The sequence below is a fragment of the Anthonomus grandis genome, chromosome 3 (assembly GCF_022605725.1).
Source record: "Anthonomus grandis grandis chromosome 3, icAntGran1.3, whole genome shotgun sequence".
Taxonomy (NCBI): domain Eukaryota; kingdom Metazoa; phylum Arthropoda; class Insecta; order Coleoptera; family Curculionidae; genus Anthonomus; species Anthonomus grandis.
In genome coordinates, this window is record NC_065548.1 from 35,134,780 (window position 1) to 35,151,803 (window position 17,024).

Below are 17,024 nucleotides of genomic sequence, written 5' to 3' on the forward strand. Positions count from 1 at the left end.
ATAATTAAATAAAGATAAAGAAATCTGGTAAATTTCTATAAAAACAAACTAGCAACAAACTTATACTTACTTTTTTTACATTTTTCCTTTTCTAGCTTTTGTAGCCGATTCACCAGTTTATTTTTTTCCATTGTACAATCTTCTAATTGACTTTTGAGACAAGATATTTGGTGCCGTAATTCTGAAACATTAAATAACAATTTTTTATTAAATTTACTTACATATAAATGGTTTTAAAGTGGAATAATTCTGTACCGGAGTAATGTTAGCAACGGAATACCCCGTTGCCGGCTCACGAGGTCGTGTATATTTACGTGTATTCTAACTTCCATTAGAAGCATTTTCTCATCGCAAGAAATGCCTTTTTTCTAATTTTGTTATGTCGGCACAATTAAAAAAATTAAGCAAAATTTAATCGGAAAAAAACTATTTTAAAATCGATATAAGTCGTTTATTATTTACAAAGCAAAAAAAACACCGTTTTTATGCTCGAAATTTTAAGATTTGTTTTAGGGATGATAACTCAATATCTCTTCTAACTTATAGGATATACCGTTTGAGAAAGTCGACCAATTTTAAAAAACTCTAATTATTTTAGATTAAAGAAGAGTCCAAATTCGGTATATTCGACAATTAGAGGGTAAAAATGGCCTACGCGGTCTCCGGACCTAACCCCACTAGACTTTTTTCTTTGGGGCTACTTAAAAAGCAAAGTTTATAAAACCCCACCTGAGAGTATTGAGAATTTAAAAAATAAAATATTTCAAGAATGCAGAGAAATTAGCGGGCAGACCCTTGCCAATGTTCGTAAGGAGTTTGAAAATAGGCTTTTTTATTGTCTTGCTAATAACGGCGCGCATTTTGAACATTTAATAAAATAAATTTGTTAAACTAATTAAATTTGTTTTTTTACCCTACCGATTTACACTTTAATTGCTTCTTGGTCAATCAATTTTATTTTTTTTTACAACCATTGATAGCATAATGAATGCCCTTTAAAATAATGTATCACACCATGGGGCAGTCATTTGGCATACCAAAGTTTGGCGTAAATAAAATATTCATTATTTCTAGACATTTTCGCTAACTATTTGCTTACACATTGACCGATTTCATTTTGGTACCGTTGAATAGAGAATTTTACGCTGCTTACTATGATGTATCACACGATGGGGGTTCCCATTTGACATATTAAAGTGAGGTTACCTGGCGGTGAGGAGGTGATTGACAGAACTTCAGTAAATGCATAATTAAACGTCCCCCTGTATATCTAATTTGACGTGTTGTTTGACTATATTTATTTTACTATGTTAGAAAAAGAGATCAAATTCAATATATTCGACAATTGGAGGGTAAAAAAATACCGTTGCTAGGGGTGAAAAATTAAGATTTAAAAAAAAATGATAATACATTATCTATAGATACTCACTATATACCGGATGGTGTGCCGCCGAGCGGAACATAGGAAATCCCATGTAAATTTTAAGGGGGTCAATTATTGGCTTCCCTGTACATTTTACAGATTCAAGATTTCAAAGATAACTTTTTGAAGAGACCAATCTGGCAAAACCCTCGTGCAAAGTTTCGAAAAATTTTAATAAGCGAATCTTGAATTATTCAACTAAATGTAATTGCAAAATTACCAAATTTTCAGTTCAGGTAAAACCAGACACCAGCAAACAATTTGTTATAAGGCTTTGTCAAATCTGACGTAGGTACAGCCAAATACAAGAAATGTTTCACAATTTTTTATCAATCTCACAACCATACATTCAAAGTAAGACACGTTAACATTACTTTTTGATCTAAACTTTTATTTAATATAACGATGAAGTAAAACCAATAATAATTATTATTATCGATTATTAAAAAAATTATTTTATGATACTTAGAATTTAATTAAACCTATAGCAGTATCTGAAATATCAAGCCTATCTGGTCCATTTCAACCATTAAACCTATTGTTAGTAACTTCGAGTCCAAAGACATTGCAATAAATAATTGTAAATGTTTAACTCAGAAGATCGAAAAAAGAGAGAACAGAACTCTTAATATTTTACTAAGTGTGGAAAAATAAAATAAAATAAAATAAAATACATTAACTTTTTTAAAAATAATAGAGATTTACATAAAAACGTCAATTAATCAAATGTTCAAACAACCCCCCATTAACAGCTAAACAAAATCCTAACCGATCATAAAATTCATTTCTAACGTTACTAAGTTGATATTGGGAAATTTTATTACATTCTAACGAAATAGCATTTTGTAATTGGTTTAGATTCTCAAATTGTACACTTTTATAAATGACAACACAAAAAGAAGTCATTCGGTGAAAGATCAGGTGACCTGGCTGGCCAAAGTATCCGGTACCGTGGACCAATAATATTGCCGTTAAAAGCATTTTCCAAGCACTCTCTAACCATACAGGCATCATATTTTTTCACGCCTAGCAACGGTGTTTTTTTACCCTTCAAATGTCGAAAATACCGAATTAGGTTTATTCTTTTGTCATACTAAAAAAATTCTAGTTTTTTAAAATACGTCGGCTTTTTCAAAAGACATACATAGTAAGTATCTATAAATTCTGTATTATCATGCTTAAAGAAATCATATTTTTTCACCCCTAGCAACGGTATTTTTTTACCCTCCAATTGTCGAATATACCGAATTTGGACTCTTCTTTTATCATAGTAAAAAAATTCTAGTTTTTTAAAATACGTCGCCTTTTTCAAAAGGCATAAGTATCTACAGACATTTTAGTATCATCCCTTAAAAAATTATATTTTTTTACCCCTAGCAACGATGTTTTTTACCCTCTAATTGTCGAATATATCGAATTTGGACTCTTCTTTTATCATAGTAAAATAATTATAGTTTTTTAAAATTGGTCGACTTTCTCTGTATAGTGTATATCCAGTAAGTTAGAAGAGATATTGAGTTATCATCCCTAAAAAAATCTTAATATTTCGACCATAAAAACGGTGTTTTTTTTGCTTTTTAAATAAATAAACGACTTATATCGATTTTAAAATAATTTTTTAAATTATTATAGCCGATCAAATTTTACAAATTTTTTTTTAATTGTGCCGACATAACCAAATTAGTAAAGAGGATTTTTTTTTTTGCGTTGAGAAAATGCATCTAATGGAAGTTATAATGCAGCTACAGTTTTGCATGTGTTGAGTAAACTATCAATTTTCATAAGCGCTGCTTCGTGAGCCGGAAACCGCCGTTGCTGGTATTCCGTTGCTAACATTACTCCGCTTAATTCTGAGACGCCACTAAAAAGCACCCGAATCCCGCGGGTGATCGCGTATGTTCGGAGAAAAATTCGGTCGTTTGACGTGAATGACAAGAATAACGACACGAATGTTCCCGCTTTTTTTGCGTTTGTTGGTTGTTTACTTTCGTAAAAAAGCTCTAACTAATTTGATCGATTATTGCGATTATACTGAACTTTCCTTTGTTTCTTTGTGAAATATTGACCATATTGTTGCTTATGGTGTTTTAAAATAATACCTGAAAAGCTGTATTAATTCCAATGCAGCGATTTTAGCTGTAAAGATGGACGGCCCTACTGAAAACCATCAGAATCAGGACCAAACTATGAACAAAAATATGTGCCACTTATGCAGTAAAATGTTTTCTTCCATTTCAGCTAAGAACAAACATATTAAGGTTATTCATAAGCACCAGCTCCCAGATAACCCAAAGTCACATATTTCTTGTCCCTTGCAATGCAAAAAGACTAAGTATTCCTGTGAGACTTTCACTCCTGTGATCAAAAACGTGAAGCTCATTTACAGGTAAGTCATGATATCAAAATCGTTTCAATTCTAGCAAAGTATTTATTACATACTGTACATATTCATTGTACTATTTAGTGAAAGATTGTTAAACATGTACTTAATGTATAGCTGTTTCTAGGATTTGAAAGCAAATGTAGTAAGAGAACAATAAAATGTAGTGGTACCATTAAAATGAATGGTGTATGTCCTTCTCATTTAAATGTCAAGATTTATGGTGCAGGTAACATTATATAGTCCTTTAGGGTATCAACACAACAGGCCTGGATGATCACCAGTAGCATGGCTGTAAGCCTTATTTTTGTATTGACTTTATGGTGTGTGAGCAAAGGAAGGGAAGCGATTCTGTTTTAGGTGAACTCCTTGGGGAATGTTCTTCCAATAATATTGAAGCTAGCCATAGTGTAGAAATTGAAACATTTGTTAACGAGAAGACGACTGAAAATCAACAAGTAGCAGTACAACGATTGAACAAGCAATCAACAAGAGAAATTGAAATTGAGAGTGTATCAAACTTTTTAAGATCTTTAAATGATGAAACTTATGATAAGTAAGTTATCTTTTTATAAAATTATATAAGATGTATTAACATATACCTGTAAATGTCTAGGTGCATGAGACAACTGACATCAATAATGGAACAGGTAAATAAGACAAATACAGGTAAACTAAAAATGGACGAACAAGTTTATTTTCCATCAAAGAAGAAGAAGAAGGAGCAGTAAATAAAAATAATAAATTGTATATTTTTTTCTATTTATCAGTATTTTCTTTATATAATAGTAGGTATATTTTTATAGGTTTAAGTATACAGGGTGTCTCACGACGAATAGACGCGATCGATATTTCGGAAACTAATTTTTCAAAAATTTTGAAAATTTGGCAACATGGCACTGTCGAGGGGGGCTACACAACTAAAATATTTTGACAGTTGTGACGTTTCCGGTTATACCGGAAGTAGGTGTCAACTTCGTTATTTTAAATGGAACATCCTGTATATTTTTACTTTTTTGGCTTTTACGTGAAATTCTAAGTATATTTTGTGTATAATGTCCTATACCTAAGTGTAACCGTTTTTGACATATTTTTAATTTCATGTGAAAAACTATGTTTATAAGCCCTAACATAATTCCCGATTACTCCCTTTTAGTAGCTTTTATTTATTGGTTAGTTTTGGTTTTATTTTAGAGGAAGGACCACTTTAAAAGACTATTTTAAAATTTGGCTAAAAAAAAAGATACAGGGTGGTCAAAAACTAGCATTAAAAATTAAAATGAAAAAATCATTAAAAGTCAATTTTTTTAAATGGAAACCCCCTATTTTTATAATTTTTTCATAAAGATAATTAAAAATAAGGTTAACTTTGTATAAGGTTATCTAGTCCAAAAATTGATAGTTTCCGAAATATTGGCAGTTTAAATTTGGCCTAATATTAAAAGCCGTATAATAACACGGCTCAAGGATTGTTGATTAGTTGGGCATGACGGTTGTCATAGTAACCGCTAGAAGCGGCAGTGAGATAATGGATTATAACAGAAATGTACACTTTTTAATTAAATTACACTTTTACGAAGAAAACTTAAATAGCAAGTAACTTATAAATTTAATGCATATAATCCATTGTCTTACTGCCGCTTCTAGCGGTTACTATGACAACCGTCATGCCCAACTAATCAACAATCCTTGAGCCGTGTTATTATACATCTTTTAATATTAGGCCAAATTTAAACTGCCAATATTTCGGAAACTATCAATTTTTGGACTAGATAACCTTATACAAAGTTAACCTTATTTTTAATTATCTTTATGAAAAAATTATAAAAATAGGGGGTTTCCATTTAAAAAAATTGACTTTTAATGATTTTTTCATTTTAATTTTTAATGCTAGTTTTTGACCACCCTGTATCTTTTTTTTAGCCAAATTTTAAAATAGTCTTTTAAAGTGGTCCTTCCTCTAAAATAAAACCAAAACTAACCAATAAATAAAAGCTACTAAAAGGGAGTAATCGGTAATTATGTTAGGGCTTATAAACATAGTTTTTCACATGAAATTAAAAATATGTCAAAAACGGTTACACTTAGGTATAGGACATTATACACAAAATATACTTAGAATTTCACGTAAAAGCCAAAAAAGTAAAAATATACAGGATGTTCCATTTAAAATAACGAAGTTGACACCTACTTCCGGTATAACCGGAAACGTCACAACTGTCAAAATATTTTAGTTGTGTAGCCCCCATCGACTGTGCCATGTTGCCAAATTTTCAAAATTTTTGAAAAATTAGTTTTCGAAATATCGATCGCGTCTATTCGTCGTGAGACACCCTGTATATGTATATGTGTATTATAATTTTTTATGTAAGTTTTAGGCAAATATTTGTAAAAACATTACCTATCTCATAAGTTTCTTGCAGTTTCTTCTTATGAGTATTAATCAAAACTGCGAATTGTAAATTAATATTTTAGCATAAAATAATTAAGTTTCTTTTGAAATCAGTCATATACATGTCTTTGCAGCATTTATAAAATAAAACTTTTAATATATGGTACATTTATATAACAGTATAACTAATTAAATCCATTGTGTTTTCACTTACCAAAATTACCTCTCTACCTAGGTATAAAAGTTATTTCAAAAAATATGTACTTATTTCAAAAAGATTAATAACATTTATATATTTACTCCATTTATTTATTTTTTCTAAATATACAATACCCTATTATTTAAGTTGGGCTTTTCCTTTTGCACATATAGAGAACTTAAAAAAATAATAGTTATTTGTATAACAAAAGGGAGCAAAGTGAAGAATTTCCTTATGTGGATGAAGTTTGATCTAGCAAAAGCATCCAGAGTGAGGAAATGACACTGCTCCTACAGTATTCATATAATGTTTTCTACTTTCATTCTTATTAATAAGCACAATTTAATGTAAAGAATTAATTTTATAAAAAATAATAAGCAAGATATACTCAAATAAAAAAATTCAATTAGGCAGGGATATAAAATTAAAAATTTTCTTATAAAGTAGGAGAAAAATAAATTTCTTAAATAACACTTTCTCAAAAATAAACTATAGTAATTTTATATAATATCCAAAATCAAATAAATACATGTCCGCCCAAAGAAATTTTAAAAAATATTTATTCAAAAAAAATAATTCATTTTCCATTCCATTGGATCGTTCAACCAAACTGCATTTTTTTTATACTTACATTAGGGTATTATGTATAAAATTAATAATTCAATTTTCTTGTTTGCATCCTTTATTTATATTTAATTTATTTAAAGAATCAATAATTATTATTATTCCAGAAAGGCTATTTTTTATTTTAATTAAATTATTATTCCATTAATTATTATTCACATTAATTCTTATTGCCAGAAACTGCTGCTTCTAGCAGCAAACATTGCTCTTTTGTTAGTTGCCCGCCATTCACATAATATTTAAATATCCGAATGGGACAGTCGGAGATCTGAGAATGGAGAGCCGAATGGTGACGGGAATCGGGTGCTTTTTAGTGGCGTCTTGTCTTTAATTCTGTCTGCATATTAAATAGTTAAAAAAGATTATTAACACATCTACGAAACTCAAATAAGAGCTATAACAATTCTCTTTTCAACTTAGAAGCATGTAGAAGACGAGCATGTAGATGATGACCACCTAATTCTACTATTCGTAATCATACAGCGCTAAGTTATAAAACCATTTAAATTGAAAAAAAAGAAGTGAGTAAAGCATCAAATTGTGCTTAACAGCACATTTTCTGAGCTTAACAGAATATGTCTCTTACATGAATCTGAAGTCTTGAATTTTCGTTAATAAACAAATAAAAGAGTTTCTTTACATAATATTTACTTTAAATACATTTAAGAATAATACCATTTTAGTTCTTTATTTTAGTTAAGTTTAACCCTTTTATGACTTTAGAAAGATTTAGGAAGTAGTCAGTAAAATCTGTAATTAGATGAATTTCTATATATCTACTTCATGGAATTCAAATTTAAGAGATGTAGGCGAAATTTCTGACTCCTAATGTTATTTGCCTGGACCAAGATTCTCATAGCAATTTTTTTTATCGTCTCTTAACTTCTTTAAATTTATAGAAGTAAAGAAAAATGAAGACCATTGTATAATTTTATAGGCATCTAAGAGGAGGAAGAGACTTGAGTAATATTTTTATTAAGACTTTCTGTCACAAAATAAAAAAAATAATTTTCCGAGTTAATAATCCGAGTATAAAAATTCCGAGAAATATCATCTATGACTGCCTAACTCCATTTCTGCCAAATAATTTGTAATACTAATTTTTTGCAAACTTTATAAGTTCTACATATAGTAAATGATGGATATCAAAATAAATGTGAAAGTGAATAGTATAGAATAATATAGCTTCAGCGCAGTGTAAGAAGTTGTTTCTGCTTAAAAGTTCGGGGTAATTATCAAAGTTTTTGACCGTTTAAAGGATCTTTAAAAATTAAAAAATCACGTCAGTTAAACCTACTGTATCTAATATACACTTTTGAATTAAAATACAACTATATTTCGACGAAAAACAGTAAAAATCGGAATTGTGTTGTGTATTTACATTTGGCATTGTACCGCGGTACCGGTATGCTACAGAGAATTTTTTTCCCTGCAAAGCGAACAGCGTTGCCAAAATGCCAAAAAAGAATGTGCAATGTGTGATAAATGCAGGAAAAAGGTCTTGGGTACTCAAGATGCTCTTTTATGCGAAAAATGTTTTATTTGGAAGCATAGGGGATGTGTTGATATGTCTACAAGGACATATCAACAAATTAGTAAGTCCACACAACCTTGGTTTTGTGATACATATGCAGAAGATGAAGAAAAAAATAATGTGTCCCTAAAGGATCTCATAGAGAAATTAAATTTTATAGGCAATAAGTATGATTCGCTTATTAAAAAATATAACGAACAAATAAAAATAAATGAAAAATGACAAAACGACTTAACTAAAATTAAACAGCAGTTGAACAGAAATGAACAGAGGGAGTTAAGTAAAAAATCTGCTAATGCAGGAAGTACCCTACAAAGAAAAGGAAAATCTAGTTACCATAATAAACAAAATTGGGAACTACCTGGATGTCCCAATAGACAGTAAGTTTACTGCTTTTCATTTGGGGAAGGACAACAATTCTAATAAAGCTTGTTTTTGTGGATGAAACAACTGATACAAATATATTAAAATCTGAAAAAAAGTATGATATAAAAAGTACAGATTTGGGATACTCAAACAATAATAAAATATGTTTGAAGCACAAATTAACAAAAACAAATTTTGACCTATACATGGCCACAAGAGCTTTTAAAATGGAAAAAAAACTATAAATTCTTATGGATTGGCAACGGAAATATTTTCGTAAGAAAAAAATTTAAAATCGAAAGTTCTTCTCATTAAAGAAAAAACTCAATTGGAAAACTAGAAGCCTTGGGAACAACTAAAAATTGCATACATGAATCTGCAGAGTATTAGAAATAAACTGGATGTTGTGTGTTTTGTGGTAAAGCAAAACTGTGATGTGTTTTTAGCTAGTGAAACATGATTAGAGGAAAATAAAACTTTCCTTTTTTATTTAGATGACTATTGTTCTGTCCATTCTTGTAGGTCTGAAAAGGTGGTGGTGTGTCAGTCTAGGTAAGAAAATTGATAAAATTTCGTGAAAAATTGAAAAATCAAATATTGGTGAGTACTAAACTGGAACTGTATTAGTTTGGGTGAACAAAACCTAAAATTAAGTGTTGTTAATAGACCTCCCTCTCCTAATATCCATCATTTTTTTAAATATTTGGAGTCTATAATGTTAAAACATCCTAAAACACACTTATTAGTAGGAAATATGAATGTTAATGTATTATATAAATCTCAAATAACCACAGATTATCAAAATATTGTATGACTAAACCAATTTAAAATATATAACATAGTAAGTGAAGAATCTGCTACCAGAGCTACCACAGTATCTAAGTCTCTGATAGATCATGTACTTAGTGATTATAGTTGTAAGTTAGAATTTGAAATTAATCATAGGGATAATGCAATTTCAGATCACAATTAATCAATTTTTGTAGATATTAAAACTCCAGTTAAAATTTACAAGCCAAAAATAAATTATAATGTTCAGTCTATTGATTATAGAAAATGTATATGTTTATTTAGCCAAAAAGCCCTAAGTTTAAATATAGTAACATTTCAACATTTAATCGATTTAATTAAAGAATGTAAAACTTGGTCAAAATTCACACAAAAACTAAGAATTCACTCTAATAACACTTGGATAAATAATGAAATTCTTGAGCTAATGGAAACAAGAGATAAAATCTATTAAAAAAAAAGTAAATCAGCCCGATAATCAACATTTATCCTCTAAATTCGTAAAAATAAAAAATCAAATAAATAATAAGAAGTTTTAAAAAATCATTACTTTCAAATAAGTTGGGATTTGGCGGGAAGCAATGCTAAAAAACATTGGGAATTTATTAATAGTTTTATAAAAAATCAAAAGAATGAGGTAAATGTGGATTCTCTGTTAATTAATAAATAAGCAATAAAAAATAAGCAAGAAATAGGTAATAATTTAAACACATATTTTTCTCCAATTGGTGGACCAATTGTTAGACCATTAATCATTTTATTGTAGATTTTTCTGTTCCAGAAATATCTAATGCGAACTGTCTTTTTTGATATTAACTGATGAGCAGGAATTATTAGAAATTATAAATGAAATGAAATAAAACAAAACTCAGCACCTGGACATGATGGGATTACACTCAAAGATATAAAAAATCTTGAAGAATATATTATGATAGTTCTAGTAAAATTAGTTATACTCTATTTCAGAAGTGTATAGAGCAATAAACTGGGGAATTCCGTTCTGTTTGGCTACATTTCGTGGTAGTTCATAGGCGCAGGTACTTATAATATTTATGAATTTAATTTTCACGAATTAAATGCCTTTATTTTGAAAGAGATTAAATACTAAATAAATACTTTTAATCCTTTTGTATAGGTACCTATCTTTTAACGCTTTGTAACATGCAAAAATGGGGTCAGGTAATATATACAGACTATAAATACTTTTAAATCATATTTTAAACGTTAGTAGTCACTGCTACGCTGTAGTGTAATCACAATATTATTATCCCAATATTTAAAAAATGGAGGTATTCAGTCCAACGAAAAGATGTACTAAAAATTCTCCACTATCGCTGAGTGAAAAAGTTATTATTTTAAATGTACATGATTGCATAAAACACGATTACCCTAGTTTTACTGTGCAAGAAATTGTTGAAAAATGTTCTCGAATGAGTGGAATTGGAAAGTCCACCATTTTCAAATTGTTGCGGGAAAGAAAAGTAGCAGGTCAAGTGGAATCTCCCAAGCAAAAGCCAGGACGACCTACAAAAGTCCTTGATGAAAATGCTAAATGTATAATTCGAAGAAAAGTTCACTCTTTTTATTTTAAAAAGGAAATACCCACCCTAGACAAAATTTTAATGGAGCTTGGCCGAGATGACAGTAATCCGTTGATAAGTAGAAAACTTTTATGGAAAACTTTAAAAAATATGGATTTTGCCTGGGAAAAGCATATTTGCAAAGCACTTTTACTGGAGAGCGACGAAATTGTTTGTTAGAGACGACAATACTTGAGAAGTATCAAGCAGTACCGCAGGGAGCAAAAGAAAGTTTTTTATCTTGATGAGACGTGGATTAACGAAGGTTATATAGTCCAAAAAATGTGGCAAGACAAAAATATAACCAGTGCTCGCCAAGCTTTCATAGAAGGCCTGATTTTTAAAAGAAGGTCTGCTAACCTTTGAGTCGACTCGCACAGGAGATTACCATGAAGACATGAACTCAGACGTTTTCGAGGACTATTTTGGTGAAATGATAAAATTTCTTCCGGCTAATTCGGTGGTGGTTATGGATAACGCAAGCTATCATTCACGGCGAATAGAGAAGACGCCAACACGAATGTCAACAAAACAAAACACGACTTTTAAAATGAAAGATGTTAAGTTACTGTTTGATCAAGCCATTACGGAAGCGACAAGCAGTCCAGCATGTAATGAAGCAAGAGGACAAAATGTGGGATCTTGACAACCTCATCGATCAGACAGTCGATCCTTTAATTATAATGTCAAGAGGTGATGACAGTTCGTCAGATGACGAAGAAGACTACAATCTATTATAATTTAAAATTGTTATACGCTGTTCAAAAAGTGCCAGATCCAAAAGTGACATTTTCAACTGTTTTACTCTACATATTATGTTCAATAAATTTGTGAAAAAAATATATTATTCCATTTAAACAAAAGTAACTTTCTAAAATAAAATAGCATTTACATTAAGTACATTAATTATAAGGTAAAAAAAAAACTTATTTAATTAAAAGGTAATAAAAAAACAAAAAAAAAAAAAAATTACCCCAGTTGCACGCCTTTGGCGAACCGTTTTCAATGTTTATCAGTGGGTAACAATGGGCAAAACTCATAAATTGACCCAAAACCGGGTGGCACTACCTGCAATCAACGAAAAGAAAGAATTTTACATTGGAACTAATACCCAACTAAGGTAGTTGCATAAAATATTGGTGGATCACCAGGTACCACTTTTGCATACCTAATGAGGTTTTATTGCTCTACACACTTCTGAAATAGAGTATAACAAAACACTTCAAAATGGAATTTTTCCAGAAGAACTAAAAGTCTGCGAGTATTCTCCAAAATGGTAAAAAAAATATTTAAAAAAAGAATGCTAATATTTATTAATACCCATCAATTGATTGATAACTTTCAATATGGTTTTGTAAAAAATAGTAGCACACTTGGTGCCACTGTGGATTTCATAGATTATGTCTTACGACCTTTGAATAAAAAACAAGTGGTTGTGGCAGTGTCCATTGATCTGAGGAAGGCTTTTGATGTGGTTAGCATCAATATTTTGTTGAAAAAGTAACTTAACATGGGATTTGGGGGGGCTGTGCATAATTTAATAAAAATATATTTGCAGGATAGAAAACAATATGTAAAAGTTAAAGACACATGTAGCAAATCTCAGTAGTAGGCTCTCAAGCGGTTATGGTATGCCACAGGGGTCAGTACTTGGCTCTTTGTGATACTCCCTTTATGTGCTTAATCTTAAGTGCGCCAATTTACAGACAAGATATTTCACTTTTGCTGATGACACTGTTCTACTTTACAGTGGAACAGATGCATTGTCCCCTAACAATCAAATTAATAATGGTCTTAATACATATCTTAAATGGCTTTTTTCAAATAAATTTAAAATAATATAGAAAAAACAAAGTATATTATATTTAAGCAAAAAAAATAAAGTTTTAAAAGATTTAAATGTAAATATTAATGGTATATCTTTAGAAAAGGTATCATTTATAAAATATTTAGCATTAATAATAGATGAAAGCTTAAACTGGGCACAACACATAAACAAAATCATCAAACATGATTCCTGCTTTGTATAGGAATAGAAACTATTTAATTAGGGGAAGTAAATTTAAGATTTATAATGCTTTTTTTCTAACACATTTCCAATACCGCAGGCTTGGAGTATGTGTGGTGAAACTGATTTTATTAAGGCATAAATATTAGAAAATAGAGTTGTTAAAGTATTATTTAACTATGATTGGCTCACCAGTACTAACACAATTTATCTAGAACTGAATTTACATAAGTTAGAAAACATTTTAGAAATTGAACAATGGAAAATGATTTAAAAAATTCTTCATGGTCAGCAAAAATGTAAGATAAATATTTTATTTTATTGTGATGTGCAAAATTATGAAACAAAATTCCAAAATAATATATATCAAGTGAGTAGTAGGACTAATATAGGTTTAGGTAATCCAATTTTCAATGCAATTAAAATTTTTAACAACTTACCCCAGTCTATAAAAGATATAAATGCATATAATACATTTGCTAAAATATTAAAGATCTTTAAATTTGTTAGAGCATTTATAGGGTTTATTATTTGATTTATTACTTAGAAACAACTTGTTATTTCAATTTGTTTAAATTTATCATTTTATTTTTGTTATTCTCAAGACCAGTGCTTAAATGCTCATGAGGTTTAAATTATATTTAAAACAAACTTGTAACTTTAAAGTTTGTTTAAATATTTATTTCAAGTATCAAAGAAAAAAAATATTATCTGTAATTCTATGCATAGATATGCATAAATGAAGTAAACCATAGTTTCTTATATTTTATTTTACTTTTTCTAATAGGAACTGCTATTTAGGGAAATTCTATGCAGGGCAATATATGCAATAACTTAATGAGTAATTTCTCTGTAAAATCTTGGGATGATAAAATACTGCCTTAACTAGAATTACCTAGAATTAGATAAACTTAGCAATCTACAATATTTAATATTTTCTGATTTATCCAAGGATATCATAGGTACTTTATACAAAATGACATTTTCTGTAATCAATAACAGAACCGAAGTGGGAAAGATGTTCTTATCGAGTTCTTATATATTTTTTCAAACCCAACCCAATGAATTTTACAGAAATAGAAATGAATATTTTGTTGGAAAAGTAACTTAACATGGGATTTGGGGGGGCTGTGCATAATTTAATAAAAATATATTTGCAGGATAGAAAACAATATGTAAAAGTTAAAGACACATGTAGCAAATCTCAGTAGTAGGCTCTCAAGCAGTTATGGTATGCCACAGGGGTCAGTACTTGGCTCTTTGTGATACTCCCTTTATGTGCTTAATCTTAAGTGCGCCAATTTACAGACAAGATATTTCACTTTTGCTGATGACACTGTTCTACTTTACAGTGGAACAGATGCATTGTCCCCTAACAATCAAATTAATAATGGTCTTAATACATATCTTAAATGGCTTTTTTCAAATAAATTAAAAATAATATAGAAAAAACAAAGTATATTATATTTAAGCAAAAAAATAAAGTTTTAAAAGATTTAAATGTAAATATTAATGGTATATCTTTAGAAAAGGTATCATTTATAAAATATTTAGCATTAATAATAGATGAAAGCTTAAACTGGGCACAACACATAAACAAAATCATTGAAAAAATAGTACCCATGATTCCTGCTTTGTATAGGAATAGAAACTATTTAATTAGGGGAAGTAAATTTAAGATTTATAATGCTTTTTTTCTAACACATTTCCAATACCGCAGGCTTGGAGTATGTGTGGTGAAACTGATTTTATTAAGGCATAAATATTAGAAAATAGAGTTGTTAAAGTATTATTTAACTATGATTGGCTCACCAGTACTAACATAATTTATCTAGAACTGAATTTACTTAAGTTAGAAAACATTTTAGAAATTGAACAATGGAAAATGATTTATAAAATTCTTCATGGTCAGCAAAAATGTAAGATAAATATTTTATTTTATTGTGATGTGCAAAATTATGAAACAAAATTCCAAAATAATATATATCAAGTGAGTAGTAGGACTAATATAGGTTTAGGTAATCCAATTTTCAATGCAATTAAAATTTTTAACAACTTACCCCAGTCTATAAAAGATATAAATGCATATAATACATTTGCTAAAATATTAAAGATCTTTAAATGTGTTAGAGCATTTATAGGGTTTATTATTTGATTTATTACTTAGAAACAACTTGTTATTTCAATTTGTTTAAATTTATCATTTTATTTTTGTTATTCTCAAGACCAGTGCTTAAATGCTCATGAGGTTTAAATTATATTTAAAACAAAATTGTAACTTTAAAGTTTGTTTAAATATTTATTTTTCGAAGAAAAAAAATATTATCTGCAATTCTATGCATAGATATGCATAAATGAAGTAAACCATAGTTTCTTATATTTTATTTTACTTTTTCTAATAGGAACTGCTATTTAGGGAAATTCTATGCAGGGCAATATATGCAATAACTTGATGAGTAATTTCTCTGTAGAATCTTGGGATGATAAAATACTGCCTTAACTAGAATTACCTAGAATTAGATAAACTTAGCAATCTACAATATTTAATATTTTCTGATTTATCCAAGGATATCATAGGTACTTTATACAAAATGACATTTTGTGTAATCAATAACAGAACCGAAGTAGGAAATATGTTCTTATCGAGTTCTTATATATTTTTTCAAACCCAACCCAATGAATTTTACAGAAATAAAAATGAATTCAGTGATTCTGCATAATCTTCTTTCATTTACTATAAATTCTACTAGCATATGAGTATGGCATTTTTTGTTAGATACACTTACCTCTTTGATGTCTTTCATGTTGATCTTTAAAATGTATGAAAGCAATATGCAATTCGTTACACTCCTTTATAAGTTTTGCATTATCACATTTATAAGGCTCAGCACCTAAAGCCAACTGTTCCTTTTCCTAAAATAGGTTGACTTGCTGTTCTCTTTCTCTTAACAAATGTCACTTAATGATTTTGAGGACCATATTTAAAAAAAAATCATAACATGAGTTTTTTACTTATTGAAAACCTAAATCAGACAAAATACCCCTACCTTCTAATCCTTTTGCCACATTAAAAACAAATTTTCAGTTTCAAACTACAACATGCACAACAGTTTTTTAACTTTTAAGAGAATTGGTAGCAATAAGTAGTTCCTATGTACAAACAAAACAAGCTGACAAAATGAAAACCATTAATGATTTGACTATATTGGTTCTGAACTTACTTCCAAAGCATGCTGAGATATTTTTATGTATTTTTGAAGATTAGCAGTAGTTACATTTAAATCAAGAAGCAACTTTTCAACTAAAGGGATACATTCTGGTTGTAGTATCTGATAATAACCCAAAGAATTTAATTGAGATCTTAGTCGCTCGTACTCCGCACCCATATTAAAGAAGAGAAGCTACTTCAACTTCTCCGAATCATTCAAAATAAAATAAAAAACATTACTTTAACTTTGTATCTACAAACATGTTTTCTTCATGTTTGTTTACAAGGGAAAAACAAGCTTTACATGTGTGTGTGAAGCTAGCGTCCGATCGATATCCAGCAACCAAATCGAGAACGCAGCACATGTCGGTTGCCAGCGACCAATTTATAGTCCGCGCTCCCTGTTATTTAACTTTCCGGAGCTCGCGCGCAGACTCTCAGTCTGCAACTATTTTATTTTGTCGTTAATTTCGACAATCGACAACCCGCAGCGCTGTAATATTAAGTATCTTTCTATCCCG

General features: G+C 29.4%; 1 protein-coding gene across 11 annotated transcripts in view; it reads right to left on the reverse strand.

Moving 5' to 3' along the window:
* The window catches only part of LOC126734086 (centrosomal protein of 135 kDa-like), a 437,952-nt gene extending 421,152 nt beyond the window's left edge, over nucleotides 1-16,800 (reverse strand). For 3 of the 11 annotated variants that reach the window (XM_050437608.1, XM_050437606.1, XM_050437607.1), the window contains exons 1-3: nucleotides 16,517-16,797; nucleotides 16,082-16,208; nucleotides 71-181 (exon numbers count right to left, since the gene is read on the reverse strand). In XM_050437608.1, coding sequence (XP_050293565.1) covers nucleotides 71-181; nucleotides 16,082-16,208; nucleotides 16,517-16,681 — 403 coding nt within the window. In that variant the 5' untranslated portion in view covers nucleotides 16,682-16,797. Of the gene's footprint in view, nucleotides 1-70; nucleotides 182-16,081; nucleotides 16,209-16,342; nucleotides 16,446-16,516 lie in introns of all 11 variants that reach the window. The other 8 variants (XM_050437596.1, XM_050437597.1, XM_050437601.1 and 5 more) reach the window with 5 other exon arrangements.
* Nucleotides 16,801-17,024: the final 224 nt, after the last annotated feature.